General features: G+C 34.1%; 1 protein-coding gene across 8 annotated transcripts in view; it reads right to left on the bottom strand.

Moving 5' to 3' along the window:
• The window catches only part of LOC145660522 (putative methyltransferase DDB_G0268948), a 61,585-nt gene that overhangs the window by 22,217 nt on the left and 20,767 nt on the right, over positions 1-18,601 (bottom strand). For 5 of the 8 annotated variants that reach the window (XR_014126820.1, XM_081725700.1, XM_081725699.1 and 2 more), the window contains one exon: positions 11,470-11,582. Coding sequence is in view for 5 of the 8 variants with exons in the window: in XM_081725700.1 (XP_081581826.1) it covers positions 11,470-11,582 (113 nt within the window). In the remaining 3 variants the exon portion in view is untranslated. Of the gene's footprint in view, positions 1-4,506; positions 4,605-11,469; positions 11,583-18,601 lie in introns of all 8 variants that reach the window. The other 3 variants (XR_014126822.1, XR_014126821.1, XM_081725702.1) reach the window with 2 other exon arrangements.

Genomic DNA, 18,601 nt, shown 5'->3' on the forward strand with positions numbered 1-18,601 from the left:
GTGGGAATTGTGAAATGGAGGTGTTAATATTTGAAGTTGATACGACAGGAACCAGTGGATTTTGGCTGCAAGGAGACCAAATGAATGTCTAACCACTAAAAAGGCTCTGTAAAGGAAACAGGTTTGGAGACAGAAAAAAAAAGGGAAATGAAAATGAATGAAACAGTTTCTGGTTTGTATGTTAGTTATTCTTATTTGCATTAGAAACTTCCATTTCACTTTTCTTATTGTCTTGTTTGGAAAAGGAAATAAGGAAAAGGAAAATAAATGAAAGAAACTTGGATTCTGTCAACTTACGTAACCATTAAATGCCTTGGTTAAGCTATTTGAATAAACCCCTTTTGGATTTTGCTTTTAACTATAAATTAAGTTTCAGTAGCTAACCCTAGTTATTCGTATTGGGTAGAGAATTTCAATATCATTTAAAGTTTCGATAAGCAGTGCTTTATTGCGTTTAAAGTGGGGATTTTATATCTAAAAATTCTAGTGTCAAACAAATCTTGGAAAAAAAAGGTTAATGTGTGTTACTTTCTCATTGGATGTTGTATCTGATAGTTAATTTAGTCCACTGCCAGACTTTCTTTATTACTTTTCGTTCAAGTTATTTGTTACAAATTTCACAAAATAAAGTTTGTTAGTTGTTATCTCAAATTGGGATTTCCAGTAATTTGAAACTGATGCGAACCTATTCTACCCTTCTATCGTAACTATCGCGCTCACTCGATGTGTGGACGTTAATTGTCGGTGCTGGTTGTTTTATTTTCGGGAATTATTTTGCAGTAAAGAAATTTAATGCTATTTATATTCCTAGTGGGTAAAACAGCTAGAACTGAGAATTGGCGGATACATGGAATTATATATGTGTATTTCATTACGCAACAGGTTTCATTAAAGACAACGTTTATGTACCATCGCTCCCACAGAACCTGAAAGAGTTGAAGAACCGGATCCGTACTGCCATAACATCAGTGACGCAGGACATGCTTGCCCGAGTATGGGATGAATTTGAGTATCAGTATGATACTGTTCGTGTCGCTGACGGAGGACATATTGAACATCTGTAATTTGAACTTTGAACTGTAATTTGAACTTGAGAGGTTCGTAAATATGTGTGTAAAATTTCGTATTCGTATGTCTTAATGTTTAATAAATATATGCATTCGAAATACGTATATTCTTTTTGAAACAGGGTGTATATATAATTACTAAAGTGCAATTATTACTTTTTTTTTTAACTTCTTGCCGTACTGAATAAGTACCAGTTTAATGGTTAAGTAACAGAATTCAAACATTGATGGTGGAAACTTTGAATGCTGCTAATTCTAGTTTGGAACTACATATGTATTAAATAAAATGAGAAAATCTGACTAAAGTAAATCCTTATATTAGTAATCTGTTACAGCTTTGACTGGTTTTCGTACATTTTCAACGGTGCCCTACAACACTGCATTAAAAAGTAGATGATCAGATATGTCTATGGCCCCCACCATTACAATATCTACTAATTTGATGAAGACGTCTAAGATAGGTGCGACATGTTACTTGTAAAGGAAACAGGAGCGGTAGGTATGGACTTATAGGTGAGATGTCTCCCTTGAGTAAACTCGAAGTAAAGTTGGAGAATACTAAGAGGATAGATCTTAGCGATTCAATTGCGAATTTTCATCGTTACAGCCATTATTTTTTTGGATTTCTTAAGCCACAGGATACCTTTCTTTGCCTAGGGCTTAACAATGCTGACATCTGTCAGCGAAAATTCTACGTTTCACGTAACTTATTTAAACAAGCTACAAGCTATAATAATTTGGAGGAACAAAGTGAGTGAACCTTTTGAGTTTATTGATAAGATTGCTCTTCAAGCGGTTAACATTATACAAGGGACATTTTTAAAGTAAGGTTCGTTTCGCAATATCTAAGTAAAGCGCAAGCGTTCGTAATTTTGTACATGCTCAGTCTCTCCCAGCATCCTTTGAGTATACCGGTAAATAGATGCCATTTGAAATAGCGTCGGCAACATGCGAGTTTTGTGGTGTATAATGGAAGAGTTCAATAAGATCGAGCGGCCCACTGCCTCTGAAATAAAATCCGTAATTCGATTCCTGGCTGCAAGAAATGTGACACCGGGAGAAATTCATCACAAAATCTCACAAGTAAACCTTACGTTTGGGTGAATCGAGTTGCTGACTGAGACACATATGAGAATGTAGTACTAAATGTGGTCAGTATTTCAGTGAAGTTGTAGGTGCGAAGCTCCAGGGGTTTAGGAGATACAGCTACCAGAACATCACATGGAAGTACAGAATAGTCTTCATACAGTTGGAGGTAAAAGCCCTGTAAGACCTCTTGTAAAGACAAAAGGTGAATAACAAATATATGAGAACATATTAGGACTAGGGGGAAGTCATATAGTAAGGGTATACTTGACGGCGGTCATCTTGAAATCCGCCATTTTGAATTAAGGTTAAGTTTTCTAAATAGGAATAGGGTTATGTGATACATGATTTAAGGCTCAAATTTAATCAGAAGAACAATGGTGACGTTAATTTTGATTTACGCGCAATTGGTAAAAAGTTACAGGGAAATTAAATATTGTTGCAGCATATGTATTAGTCCTTTACCCCGCCTTGTAAATTTTGTGTTAATGATAATAATTAAATAAAAAGCAGATGGATAAATATTAGGTCTATTGTAAGAGTTGCCTTGATAAATCCAACGGTAAAACAATCTTTGCTTTATCATTAGAAATATAACCAGCATTCTAGCCCGAAGTCATCTATTGCATTACTCTATTCCCATTTAATTTTGTGCTGGTTAATGATAAAGCAAAAATGGTTGTACCGTTGGTAAAATTTGCTATTAATAAGGTGTCACTGTTATGCGTTTTGTTTAAAACTTTTGTCTGATTCAAAATGGCGGTTTTGAACATGGTCACCATCAAGGCAACTCTTACAATAGACCTAATATTTATCCATCTGCTTTTTATTTAATTATTATCATTAACACAAAATTTACAAGGCGAGGTAAAGGACTAATACATATGCTGCAACAATATTTAATTTCCCTGTAACTTTTTGCCAATTAAGCGTAAATCAAAATTAACGTCACCATTCTTCTTCTGAATAAATTTGAGCCTTAAATCATGTATCACATGACGCTATTTCTGTTTTGAAAACTTAACCTTAATTCAAAATGGCGGATTCCAAGATGGCCGCCGTCAAGTATACCCTTACTATATGACTTCCCCCTAGTCCTAATATGTACCCATATATTTCTTATTCACCTTTTGTCGTTACAAGAGGTCTTACAGAGCTTTTACCTCCAACTGTATGAAGACTATTCTGTACTTCCATGTGATGTTCTGGTAGCTGTATCTCCTAAACCCCTGGAGCTTCGCACCTACAACTTCACTGAAATACTGACCACATTTAGTACTACTTTCTCATATGTGTCTCAGTCAGCAACTCGATTCACCCAAACGTAAGGTTTACTTGTCAGATGTGTGGTCCACGCTATGAGTGATAGCAACGTTTGTAACGGAGGCCAGGAGAATGTTCATGATAAACCATGATTGGACCGGCCCTCGTAATCACTTACGATCTTGTGGTAGAGTGCGGTAGAGATCAAGATTCATGAAAACAGAACTCACTTTCTGCGCTCTCAGAGAATTTTCCGCAAGCTTCTCGTTCTGTTATCTACAAAATTGTGTCGGAAGAATTGGCCTCTGAGTGTTTCTTCCGATATGACACATGTTTAAACATCAATGGAAATTATGTTGAAAAGTAGTTGAAGGTATGTCCGTAGAGTCTCCTAAAAATATAATATACTCGAAATGTTTAGTAGTTCTTTATTATTATTATTATTATTATTATTATTATTATTATTATTATTATTATTATTATTATTATACGAACCTTACTTTAAAAATCCCTCGTACTATAATTTTAGTTCACATTCACACACACTGTAAGTTATTACTTTTTTCTCCGCTTACATAGAATACGCTAAGTCCATCACAAGACATATGCGTACATCGAAATAATATATTAATAACAAGAACTTCAAACAACTACGTTTAGATGCACTATAGAGTTTCGAATAACTACGTTGAGGAACCAATATAACCGCCAATCGTGTCAACAAATAACACTGACATCACCTAATCAAGTTGCATTGGATTTCGTCACAGTATTATCAAGAAATATAGATCACCAAATATCAAGACCTTCAATTCAACACATCTGCATTTAGCTTAAAACATACACAACACATATTTACACAGAAGTTTTATTCATAAGCATAGCACACATGTCGGACCATGGACTTTAAACTAGGCTATCGATACAATTTTTATTCTTTCTTTATTTTTTTAATATAGTGTTTTCCATTTTAAGTAAGTACGACGACTCTCAAAGCTTCCTAAAAATACGTAAAGCACACATGCAAAGCAACCTATCTCTCTCACGAATTATCAGTCACTAGTTACAAAATATTACACATATTACTAACCGCTGAAAATCTTGCAAAGGTATACGAATTGATGTGTATGCTTCATCAACCATATTCCTTTCAGGAGGCCACTGTTTACCAAGAGTCCCTTGATAAATCTGAAAAGTTACGTGCGTTATGTGAGTTTCAATTGCTATAACCAAAGATTTCACTAAGGTTTTCTACGTTGTTCAGTACGATATACCTACTTAAGAAGACCTGAACAAAGGCTGCATAAACAATTTTCGCAATAAATAACCAGACATATTGTATTTCGCAGGAAAAATACAGTATAGTGCAAGTACAAGGTTAATATTGAATGCTTATGCCGTGTCATTCTATTAAACTTTATTTTCTATTTATTTCAATTAAACATACTGGAAACAGTAGAGAAGATAAATAACAAAACTGAAGTGGCCTGACCGCTAATACAGCAGAAACTAGCCTCGGGAAGGACCGATAAAAGTCCTATATAATGGAATTCCACTTGAAGAACAATGGCAGATTGAAGCAACTTCTGATGATAAAAAATAGGAAAAGTAGAATTTCTCAAAATCAAAACGCAGAAGTAGAATTACTAGTATATATCCTTTCTAAATAATATACTTACCTACCTCAACTCTTTTTCTATTATTTTATTTATCAGCTCATCCCATATGTAATGCAGGTTTCTTGACGACCGCTGCAATAACCCTATCTGATGAGCGAATAGTGAATCCACAATAGCTTTGTCCGTGCGAAAATGCTTATCTTCCAGATGTGTCTTTTTACGGCAAGGAACAATTGACAATTTCAAGATGCTAAGTTGGACAAATTCAAAGTCACATACACGCAGTTGCTGAAGTGTCTGGAGAACATGTGGCACGACGCGTTCTCATAAAAAAGAGAACACAGTGTTTTAGTTTGCCAGGGTGTTTCAAGTACACCTGTTCTCGCAGACGCTGCTGCAGGTTTGATTAGTAGTCTGCGTCAATGGTATGTCCTTTGCCCAGGAAATAAATGAAAAATAACTTCTGCGTCCCAGAAAACTGAATCCATCACTTTCCTGGCAGCAGTTTCCTGTCGCACGGAAAAGATTATGAAATTCAAGGAAGACCTCTCGTGGAATATACAAATGAAGAAGACTTTTCTGTAGATTTGGTAAACGAATTAACAGAAGATATAGTCCGCAACACTGCTGAAAATGGCGTATTTGTGGAAAATATTTAAAATAATTGTTGTTTTTCTTCTTTTTAATAGCATTACTGCAATAGCTTTTAGTAGCAAGTTCTCGCAACTCTTTACTATAAAAACTCGGAAAAATGTATCAATTGTTTATTTTGAAGACTATTCGTTTTATGAAGGAAAGGAGACTCACTAATGATTAGTGTTGTAAAATTTCCGGAAATTTTGAACCGGCCGCTAAAAAACGTTTTCTCCGGTTTCTTACCGGAAAAATTGGGAAAATAAAAAATCTTTGTATTAGGTTAGTTTTACTAGTAATGGGACCGTTTTTTTTTTTTTTCGAACGCGTGAAAAATGTAAATTGAGAAATTTCAATATTGTGAATATTTAAAAAAGAAACATTCGAAAATAAAACTGTTGTAATTATTCTTGAAAATTAATAGTCTGCACTCGTTTCCTTTATGTGCCTTTTAATCGTTTACTCCTGGTTGTCCATTAATTACATTACTTTTACAATTGCGTACACATCTACCATCATGAAGCGTTTCTATTGCAATAAATAGGGCTCTTGAATGAAACTGAGTTCTTAATGTGCTCCTTGATCTGGAGAAATTTTGTTAATTTTAACCAAACTACTTCTTAAAAGAAAGAGCGGTAGGTAAACTTCTACCGCTCAGATTACAAGTCTAAGACAATGACATGCCACCTCAGCACAATGGGTTTTGGAGATTTTCGCCCCCAAAGTTCATTTTCTCACGATTTTGGATAGTCCTAGCTCCAAAACTATGCACTTTTGACCATAGGTCCATCTGAACTTTTTTCCTTATTTTGATGTAAGAAATCATCTGTTTCAGTTTGTTGGTTCAGTTCATTAATACAATACAAAGAAGGAATGATCAGCACAACAGAAATATAGAAGTTTCGAATTACAGAATATAAAAATTTCGAACTTACAATTAATTTTCTTAGTACAACCAGGCCCAAAGATAATAGTCAGAAGTTCTTGAACTGAAAGAAGAAATCCTACCTTCCCATGTTACTTTTGTATTTTGCACATGTACAATAATATAGTAATTAATAAAACTAATACTTAAAATTGGATTTTTCTTGTAATTTCTTTAACTACAACATTTTCTGTTTCTTATTGGCTTAATTTTTTTTTTCATGCAATTTCTATACAACTTACCAAATGCACTTACATAAAATAGTACTTTAAGAAAATTCCAGGTTTCTGGTTAAATTCCAAGCTTTTCCCAAGTTTTCCAGGTCAGTAGATACTCTGATAAACAATGCTCAATTTGAGAATCATCGGCCTGCAATAAACCACTTCTGGAAATTATCTACTATCAAATCACCGCAAAACATTTACTAAGCCGAGAAAAAAAGGAAACTAGCTGAATATTCATTTCATTTGTTTCTCGGAAATTATGATGAACGTTTTAATCGTTATATATATATATATATATATATATATATATATATATATATATATATATATATATATATATATATATATATATATACTGTATATATTTAACGGTTACCAATTTAAAATTACCTCCTGGAAGATTTAATCGACTAAACTTAAAGTCAACAACATTTTTAACTGATAAATTTAATCGTTATTTTGTTTTTCTAACACATTAATCATAAGCCTAAATTTGATCCTAATTATGTACTATAGACCTTAGTACATTTGTGTCTATCAAAGCTTCATACTTTGTTTTCGGTGATACTAGAAAGTTAGGTTTCATTCACCAGTGCTTCTCCTTCATTGTGCACGTCCTGCATGTTTATCAAAGGGAATGCAAAGATTAAATGAGTGAACATTGTTTCTTTATAATAAGCAATAGAATTAAAACATTCAGTCAGATATAGATCTAATATGTTAAGGTTAATGGAGAAAAATGCAATTTAATGAGGATGATAAATGATAAAATGAGTGGCAATGATAGTGGAAAGCATCAAGCACTTGTATATATGAGGCAAAATCAATAACAACAGTCTTGCCTCATTGCATCCTTAGGAGGTGGTTAATGTAAATTCCTCTTTATTTCGGTTAAAAATGTCAGCCTAGATCACGAAGAAAAAACGCGTATTTAAGTAGTTAGACAAACAAGTAAGTTCCATTTCACATGGTAGACTTTCAAGCTATGTGAATTTAATACTAAAACCGGAAGTAGTTGATTTATAATTTCCGGCTGCAATATAGGTCAAAGATGGAACCTATCCTTTGGACGCTCAATCTGTGTGAAACACAGTTTTAGGTTATCTCTTAGTTATTACTGCACGAGGTGTGTTCAAAAGGTATCGAACCTTTGGTTGGCAAAACTACATTTATTGATTTGGTAATTCGGAACACTAATCATCTTTAAAGTAGTCTCCTTGGTAATGCATACACTTCTCCCAGCGCTCCCGCCATTGTTGGAAACACTTCAGGAACGCAGTTTTTGGAATGGTGAGCAACCGTGCCATCACATTCCGCATGATGTCTTTCCTTAGCTCAAATCGGGTCATTTTTAGTGGCATTTTCAGCTTGGGAAATAACCAACACACATGGAGCCATGTCACGTGAGGAGGAAGGCTGACGACACACAAGAATGTTATGTTTGGCGATAGAAGTCTGAATCAAATTTCGTGGACACTCTCCTTATGTCCAAATTCTCGTTCAAAATTAAATGTACTAATCCAATTAGATAATTTCCGCTTGGATATCACCAAGCTTTTGGAAAAATTTGATGCAATATCGCTGCTTAAGTTTTTTTTGTCATTTTACAAAAAAACTAAAATCAGACGACCGCTCACTCAGGAGCGTTATTTCAGACTTGCTTGAGGGGGGGCAAGAGCACTGTCGACATAAGATTTTCATGTTTTGTACTAGTATATTAATAGACAATCTATTACAGTATATGTATTCCTCAAACTCTTGGGGGGGGGACAATTGCCCCTCCTGCCCCCCTTAAATGACGCCCCTGCGCCCACTACACGTCTTCACTCGTTGGCCGACTGCCAGCGACTGACGCTTTCTGCAGGCAGGAAAAAATTTATGATTGCGCATGAGTGTCCCCTCTACATCTATACACTGAAGAAAGTATCCCGCGTTCATTAGTTTACGTATGAAAAAATAAGGTTCGATACTTTTTGAACACACCTCGAATAGCAGAGATTTCAACCTTGTTTACTTGTCGCCCTCTTCGTAAATTAAATTCTCATATATTCAATAATAATAATAAATTCTTATTACTATTATTATTTACTCTTATTTGATACGATAATTTGGACTGTGGATCATATGAGGGTGGGTGGATCAAAAAGTAATGCCTCCCTCGCTATAATTTTGTTTCTATTACAGCTGCTGAACTATCTAGGCATGGTATACAGATAATCATACTCTACTACTATGATCTTTTCGTTTTCAAATTGACTGATTAGAACCGTGGATCTAAAGCTAAAGAAAATAGTCGTCATTGAATTTCTGATAAAAGAAAGTTGCTCACCTAAGGAAATTTATAATTGTTTGAAAAATGTTTATAGAGACACTGTAATATACATCTGCAATGTAAGGCGTTGACTAAAGGCGTTTCGAAATGGAGAAACAGAAATTACAGATAAATCAAGAAGAGCGGACCAACAAATGCAAATCGAGAATGTGCTGATGAATTGATTCGAGGAAAATGATTATAACAGTTCAGAATATTGTTGATGCATTGAACGTCTCGTATGGCTCTGCCCAAAGTATAACTGCTGACTTGGAATATCACAAAAGTTTGTGCTAAATAGCTTTAAAACTGTGGGTCAAGAAGTAAACCCTCGAAATTTTCCAAAATGGTTTTGATGATTGGGTACGACGACGGCGCAAATGCGTTCAAAATTATGGAGATTACGGTAGTTTTCTATAGAGGATCTTTAAGAATGATCTTTAATAACTTTTGCTGTTATATGTTCATTAATACGTTTTTTATTCACAGGAGGCATTACTTTTTGATCCACCCTGATATACAGTAAAGAATTTTAATTTGCATAATTATTATATTTCAATAACGTAGAGATCTTGAATAAGGATAAAATGAAGAAATGTCAAATTTGTAGCGTATATGAAGTTTGCTAAAGCCCAATTAGTTCAACAGGGGGATTAAGTCGGAGACAGAACTACCCATCTCCGATTTAAACAGAGGGGTAAAAGTAGAGAAGAAAGTTTATACTTCGGACATTGAATCTGTTTCAAAACGCCATTTGTTGCTATCTCTTATTACCATTTTTGCTCTATGCAGGGCCGACGCTAGAAGTTTTGCCGCCCTGAGCGGTACTTTCACATGCCGCCCCTTTATTGTTTTCTTTCTCAAATTTTGCCGTCCCTATATTCTTTTCTTTTTTCAAATTTTGCCGCCCATCAGTCTTGGCGACCTGGGCGGTGGCACGGCTCGACCCCCCTCGCGCCGGCCCTGGCTCTTTGGAGGCCAAAATTGAAACCGGAAATTGTGATGGATTTCTACCACTTTGGGCTTTAGTACAGAGATAAGGGTGAAGACTGGGAATATATTCTTGAGACGCCGAATCAATTGTAGAAAACTGCTTCTCCCTATCTCTTCCCATTTTTACGAGTATTCTATGGGCATTAACAATGAAACCGGAAATGGTTAATTTGTACCACTTCCGGCTTGAATAGAGGATTATACTGCAATTGATACTTCCTGTCCTTTCTGACACCTCGCTGCGGGCACGTGGTACTCAATGTCGTGTTGCCAGCTTTTGCGTCGGGTATTGAAACACGAAATTATTCACTGCAAGTAAATAGCAGTTTTATAAAATTAAATGACACAAAAGATAACTAAAAAGAATTATCTCAACAATCAGCAGGTTCACTACTCAAGTTGACATTCGACTAAAACAATGTGCATTTGTTTATATTCAAATTGGCAACGTGCGAAAAGGATGGAATGTTTACCATTGCAGAGCGAGAGAAATGAGCCACTATAATTGGCTGAACGTGATGTTACCATAGAAACAGTTCTTTTTGCCTGATTATTGTGACCACGTGCAAGAAGGAAAAGACAGGAAACCAACTGTCAGAAGGGACAAGTTGTATCAAATGGACTGTAAGGTAGGAAGTGGCTGAATCGATACTGAAAAACCGATTCTCGCTATCTCGTATCGGTTTTGCTCTGATAACCTGTCGACAGGCGGACGGGCGAATATAGTCATACTACAAGACTCCCCACACTTACGCATAGCATAGTTTGGAAAAAAAAGTCCCACTCAGCATTCCATATTCTTAAAAAACAACTAATACGGAAAAGTAAGTTTCCGAATCATTTTTTTTTTTCAAGGAAATGAAAAAGAAAATGTGGAGACCATTATTGAATGAATAACTACAATTTACACAATAAAAATGTGTATAATATTTGGAAACACCGAATATCTAATCGCCAACTTCACCGACTAGCAATCATCTGGATTATAAGAATGCTTATAGTACAATTAAAAACTTTTTATTGGCCGGTTTTCTCTTCAAAAACACTTCATTTTAACTTTATAATCTAGGCCGACGATTTAAGCCGTAATATAGAGCAAATTATGCTTACTCACATACAAAGGACAAACAAGACCATTTTCTTGCTCCTGCACCCTCGGTGCGTATTGCAAACACATGGAAGAGTGCGAATCCCAGAAATGACATTTAGAACATGGAAAACAAAAACATGTATATACAGAAGAAAAGGAATACTTTCACATAAGAGCAATGAGGAAATATGTAACCAAATTACCACTAACCAAAGCCATATAATACAGACAATGCTTGAACGAATGAATAATACACACCTTTTGAAAGAATCTGCTGCAAAAGGGATCTTGTAAGTATCACGATTATAGTTATCCAGGTACACTTCCCTGCTGTGGGGCATAACATAGCTTCCTAGAGTCTCACTATAACTCTACAATATCAAACAAAGATTATTTTCATAATGAACTTCATCTTAATAGGGAAAATACGTTTCGAAAGAAATGAACTGGTTTGCATTTATTTCTATATTTTGCATTTTTTAAATAGCTAAATACAAAAAATGAGAAACTCCGTATGTTTAGTAATTGGCATTATGATAATTTTTCGTACATTTCTGTAAAAAAAAAACTTAAAATGTACATGTCACATAAAACTACCTTACTTTAGTGTATCATCATTAATTTCTGCGCTCTTGTATTGCTTATCTCATTTATTTCTCGCTATTATAACAGAGCAGGATCACACAAGAGAAAAATTTGTAGGGTCTCCGGAAAACAAATATTTATGAATCTCAATACTTAACAACGAAATGAACTCTGTTGTTTTAGTAAAGGGACCACGCATTAGAAGTATCAATTTCAACAGCTGGGAATGTTTGCTGTCATCTAACAGAGTGAAGTGTAATTTCTACTATCTTTCTCTCAACAGTAGAAAAAGGTATATGGATAACCACCTTAACCCGTGGAGATATTAACGGATTGATTCTATTAAAAAGCTCGACCGAGATAATAGCTTTACCTATCTATTACAAAGAACAGCTCCATTAAAGAGCTCGACAGAGATAATAACTCTAGGTATCTATTGCAAAGAACAATTCCATTAGAGCTCGTCCGAGATAATATTTCTAGCTATCTATTGCAAAGAACAAATCCATTAACAGCTCGACCCAGATAACAGCTCTAGCTATCTATTACAAAGAACAGCTCCATTAAAGAGCTTGATCGAGATAATAGTTCTAGCTATCTATTGCAAAGAACAGATCCATTAAAGAGCTCGACTGAGATAATAGCTCTAGCTATCTATTACAAAGAATATCTCCATTAAAAAGCTCGACCGGGATAAAAGCTCTAGCTATTTATTACAAAGAATAGCTCCATTACAGAGCTTGACCGAGATAATAACTCTAGCTACCTATTGCAAAGAACAGCTATATTAAAGAGCTCAACCGAGATAATAGCTCTGGTTATCTATTGCGAAGAATAGCTCCATTAAAGAGCTCGACTGAGATAATAGCTCTAGCTATCTATTACAAAGAATAGATCCATTAAAAAGCTCGACCGGGATAAAAGTTCTAGCTATTTATTACAAAGAATAGCTCCATTACAGAGCTTGACCGAGATAATAACTCTGGCTACCTAGTGCAAAGAACAGCTACATTAAAGAGCTCAACCGAGATAATATCTCTAGCTATCTCTTGAAAAGAATAGCTCCATTAATGAGATCTACTGAGACAATAGCTCTAGCTATCTATTACAAAGAATAGCTCCATTTAAAATCTTGACCTGGGAAAAAGCTCTAGCTATCTATTGCAAAGAACAGATCTATTAAAGAGCTCGACCAAGATAATACCTCCAGCTACTTATTGCAATGAACAGCCCATTAAAGAGCTCGACCGAGATAATAGCTCTAGCTACCCATTGCAAAGGACAGCTACATTAAAGAGCTCGACCGAGATAATAGCTTCAACTATCTATTGCAAAGAACAGCTACATTAAAGAGCTCAACCGAGATAATAGCTCTGGCTATCTATTGCGAAGAACAGTTCTATTAAACAGCTCGACCGAGATAATAGCCCTAGCTACCTATTGGAAAGAACAGCTCCATTAAAAAGCTCGACTGAGATAATACCTCTAGCTATCTATTGCAAAGAACAGCTCTGTTAAAGAGCTCGACTGAGATAATAGCTTCAGCTAGCTATTGCAAAGAATAGAATTTGAAAATTCGTCTTTGTTCAAGAATTACTGTGCGAATTAACGGACGGACTGTCATCGTTACTCATTAAGATATCCGTATTTTGCCTAAAATTTTGATAACCTAGTTTCATGGAAAAAAAAAAAAATCAACGACTACTAATTTGACATGGTTCATGTCTGATATGCTTCCTGTAGTTAAGAACCAAGGGCAGGTTGATGCTACATATTTTGATTTCTCCAAAGCCTTTCACAGATTGTCTCATGAAACATAAAAGAAAATTGTAAAAAAAATTATGATTTATCTATTAATTTTATTAGGTGAATTGTTTCATATTTTTGTAATAGAAAACTTGTGGTTAGATGTCGTAGTCATATCTCTGAAGTTCATGATATTTTCTCAGGCGTCCTCAAGGGTCTAACTTGGGACCTTTCCGTTTCTTCTATTTGTAAATGATTTGAACGACTATGTTAACTGTCATTTCCTTATGTATGCTGATGACTTAAAAATCTATTGTTTTATTGATTCTTATGGCTGTGCTATTATTCAAAGTAATATTGATATTGATGTTAAATGGTCTTGAAGGAATGGCTTACCTTTAAATCTCAACAAAAATCTTAGTGTTACTTTTTCCAATAAATTTAATCCAATTTATTATATATATGTTATTGATAATATTTCTGTTACGTACGCTGAGTTCACTGAAGGTCTGGGTATATTTGATAAGAAATGATTGTTTAACAAGCATCTTGAACATAGTGGGCCTTATGCAAGTCGTTTTGACGCGTAATCAGTCTCATACTAAAGAGTTTGACTAACATTTTTCCTGCAGTAGTTAGGCCTTTAGTATGATGCTAATCATACGTCTTAAATGACTCTGCATAAGGTGGATTATGTCTAAAGCAAGGAGAAATTTATGCATTATTACATGGATCTCTAGAGATTTTGTGTTCATGAAAACTTGTGTTATCTTGTACCTCGTTGTCATCTTGAATATTGTTCTAATCTTTGGAACAGAAGCGTACAGTACTTTTATAATGATATTGAATCTGTTCAAAATTCATTTCCTTCCTGATTACGCTGGAAATTTAAGATTTGTCACTCAAACCAATGATGAAATTAGGCACTTAGTTGAACTCTTGAAACTATCAGAAAGGACAATTTTATATGATCTTAAATCATTGCATAAAGTTCTAACTGGTAAAATAATATTGTTAATTAATATTGTTAACTTGCATGTTCCTTACACAACTACTTAGAATTGCAAAATTGATAATTGATGTATCTCTTTATAAGTGTTTGCTTACGACCAATAGCTACTCTCATCTTATGGATATATTCATTGGAGATTTTGGTATTATCAAAAAACAATTTATCAGATGTCGATGTCAGTTTTCATATGCTTATATGTTTTGTATTTGCAAGGCTGATTATCTATTTTTAATCATTTTTTATTATTAGTATTGTTTTATCATCATGTTTCAGATAATATTTCATATGTACAGGAAATTGTTATCGGAATTACGTGTTATTTCTTGATGAATAAATAAATAATATAGTAAAGTACTTAACTATAATGAAGTAGGACTATAACTGTTTTCTGATCTTCTTCTGTTTGCTGAATTGTCAGAAATCTGTTTCTCAAGTGTGTGTTGTCAGGTTTCCTTATGTCTGACGAATTTCTGGGTAGCAATTATATCTTAATAACTTTTATGTCTATACATAAACTTCATTCTGGGATCTAGAGATGGAGTTCGGCTTATAAAATGACCAACCTAGTCAATTTTGTCTGGCTCTATAAGAAGTATGGATGATCAATTTCTAACGCCATAGTTTAATCATGCTAATACAAAAAAATTATTACATTTACACTTAGCCTTATATACCCCTAAGTACAAATACATATCTAAATTATTATTATTATTATTATTATTATTATTATTTACGTAATGAGAGCTTTTTTTTTTGGTATTTATAACAGATTTAAAGCTTATTTTAATTTAGTATAATGTGTCTTATTATTGCGTTTAGTTATACAAAAAGAAGAAACTAATTTTATGAGTGTAGGTACATATAAAAAACGAATAATGAAAGCTTATTCTATGCCGACATGACAATTTTGAACTGTTCAAGCATAATGCGGTTACTTGGTGTTTATTTACTTTATTTTATTTATTTGTTACTAAAACTGTCTGTATAGAAAAAGGCGAAACACTGTGAGCACCATGTTTTGAGTAAACTTCAAGATACTCTGAAATCTGTGTAAGCTGGAGAACGGTAACACCGAAAGGCTTCCGAAATATTGCCGTAAATTTAGCATCATAGGGGCAGTGTTGTTTAATTGTTAAAAATAAGCTTTCTACGTTTAATTTCTAATATTAAATATGATTATTTTAATACATGGTGTAAGTTCAAGTTAAAGATTATTTGATTTATTCTTATTGTATAATGTGACAATCATTGGTATTTCTCATCACTTAGCAATCACTTACGTAAAAAGAAGAAATTACATTTTCCAATTCCTTATTTGCTGTTCCAAGACCTATTTCGTTCCTTACCCGAATGGCACAATACATACAGTAGGGATAGAAGCTTGCCTGTTTAAGCTTTTCATGTGTATGGTGTTAGCCAAAATTATTACTAATGCTATGTTTGATGTACTTTTGTGAATAACACTTTACCTTTTAAGAGTATTATACAAATGTCAGTTATACTCTGCATACTGTATTGGTCTGAATATAGTACAATATTTTTAGTATAAAAACAGTATAGAAACCATACTCATACCGTAATCGCAGCCTAGTATTTTACACTTGGAGAATACACTTTCTAATAATACAAAGTTCGACACGAAAGTTTTGAGACAACTCTAATAAAACACAGATTAATTCTCATATGGATATAATTTATTCATTTTATTATTCTTAAAAATATATTCCTCCTTGATTGATGGACTTGTTTGCACGGTCCTCCAATTTTTTCATGGCCTGTAAAAAACGAAGTTTTTGGGATACTGCGAAGCTCCTTTGTCACGGCGCTCTAAATGTCTTCCCTTCCGTCTCGAAATCGACCATATTGCCGATACTACGACTCATGACAACAGTCCCATAAGCCTTCTCAATCATTTCGAAAATTTCCATTCCACTTTTCCCCGCTTTAACACAAAACTTAATTGATACTGTCTGCTCATCCATGATGATGATGACGAGACGAAAACGATGGTGATGACAAGACGATTCACTTGCAATCGATGCCAGTGTTCACAGGTTAATGAACGAAAACGATTGACACTAGTTACGTGTTACACGAAGCATTAGGGTACGTAGTTTCGATGTCAGACTCTAGATTACACGGAGAATAACTTTTTAAAACAAATCGTCTCAATACTTTTGGGTCACCGTGAGAAAGGAGCTTCAGAACATTCCAAAAACTGATTTTCCATAGGCCACGGAGAAGTTGGAGGAACGTCCAAATAAGTGCACCTAACAAGACGAATAAAAATTAATTACGTCCATATTAGAAGTTATCTGGGTTTTATTGCAGTTGTCTCACGACTTTTATGTTGCACTTTGCATGGATAGTAGTAAAGATGACATTTTATGGGATAATAATCAATCTGAAAAAGAATGTAGTTTTTCTTCAGAAGAAAAGATGATAGAAGATGATAATAGTGAAGATTGCGAGTGATAATTACCAAGAGGTGCAATAAAGGATCGGATTAGATCTTAAAATGAGCTTTAAATTGGTAGGTTTTTCCATTATATATTTTCGAAGCGTATATAGCATTTTATGCTGGCTATTTTTATTTTTCGATTAAAATCATTTTGAAAACATGAGTTCGCATTAAATTCGGGCTAAAACGATATAAAAACTTTATATATATATCTCACATATTAGGATGTAAGTATTAACTTATTGTTATTTTGAGGCAATAGATTTAATCAATAGTAAGCTAAAATCTAAATTCTGTTCGCAGACTATACTCAGAATGATATCACGACGTATGTCACCGTCCGTGGCTATTAGAGATGCAAGGGCTCGGAAAAAAACGGCTTTTTTGGAAAAAAACTCGGTTTTTTTGCTTCGCTTTTTTGCTTGGGAAATTTTGGTTTTTTTTGAAAATTTTGCTTTAAACTGATAAAGCAGACTTTGTTTCGCTTCTCTACAACAAAAAACTCATTTAATTAGTGGTTGATGCAGATAATATTTTGAAACTTCGAAAATAAACCATGAATTTCAAAAAGATTTTTTAAAATTCTTACATATTTACATTATGAATACCAAAGGATTAACCAATATATGTAATAATATTTTAACCTCTTATATACAATAAGTACTTTAAAAAATGACACAAATAACTATCAAAATTGTATGTAGTATTTTTACTTCAAAATATCACACACCCTCTTTTTGAAGCAAAATAAAGAAAAACATGAGAGAAATCTGCACATCAAGAGCTTCGTTTCGGGTGGTTCTGTACATTCTTGAAATTTTTCAGTTTGTATGAATATTTCGAACAACTTTTTCACTGATTGATCACATACGTAATAATCTGTTACTACCTATCAGGTGCTTCGGATCTGCAAAATCGGTAAAGCTCCTAATTCTGTAATGTACTGACTGTTCCGTAAGCTTGTTCAGAATCGGGAAAGTACGGTATCGAATTTTCTGTTCATGGATCATATACATAATAGACGGTTCCCTCTGATCGTACGGTTTCCTAGGCTGTAAAATATATAACCACCATCACGGTTTACCCAATGCTGAAGGTTTCTGAATTTTTAACAAGAAAATTCAACATATAGCTACGATTTTTTTTTTTTAACAAAAAAGAGAAACTATGGAATACATTTAAAAAGAGTGGAAGAATCAATCACTGTACCAATTCACAAGAAAGACGACAAAATTGATTGTAATAATTATCGAGGCATTTCTCTTAACATTCTATTAATAAGATTGACCCCATACGCAGATGAAATTATTGGAGATTATCAGTGTGAATTTAGTCGAAATCGATCAGATATTTACCATTCGACAAATACTCGAAAAGAAATGGGCATATATTACCCAGTACATCAACTGTTTATTGATTTTAGAAAGGCTTACAACTCGGTAAGGAGGGAAATATTGTACAACATCCTTACAGAATTTGGAATACCGAAAAAGCTAGATTTATTAAGTGTTTAAATAAATTCCAGAGTGAAGTCCGAGTAGAAAAATGCGAGCTTCCACATCAAGATTGGTCTGAAAGAAAAATGT

This window comes from Thermobia domestica, chromosome 9 (genome assembly GCF_964235325.1).
Source record: "Thermobia domestica chromosome 9, izTheDome1.hap1.1, whole genome shotgun sequence".
NCBI classification, from domain to species: Eukaryota; Metazoa; Arthropoda; class Insecta; order Zygentoma; family Lepismatidae; genus Thermobia; species Thermobia domestica.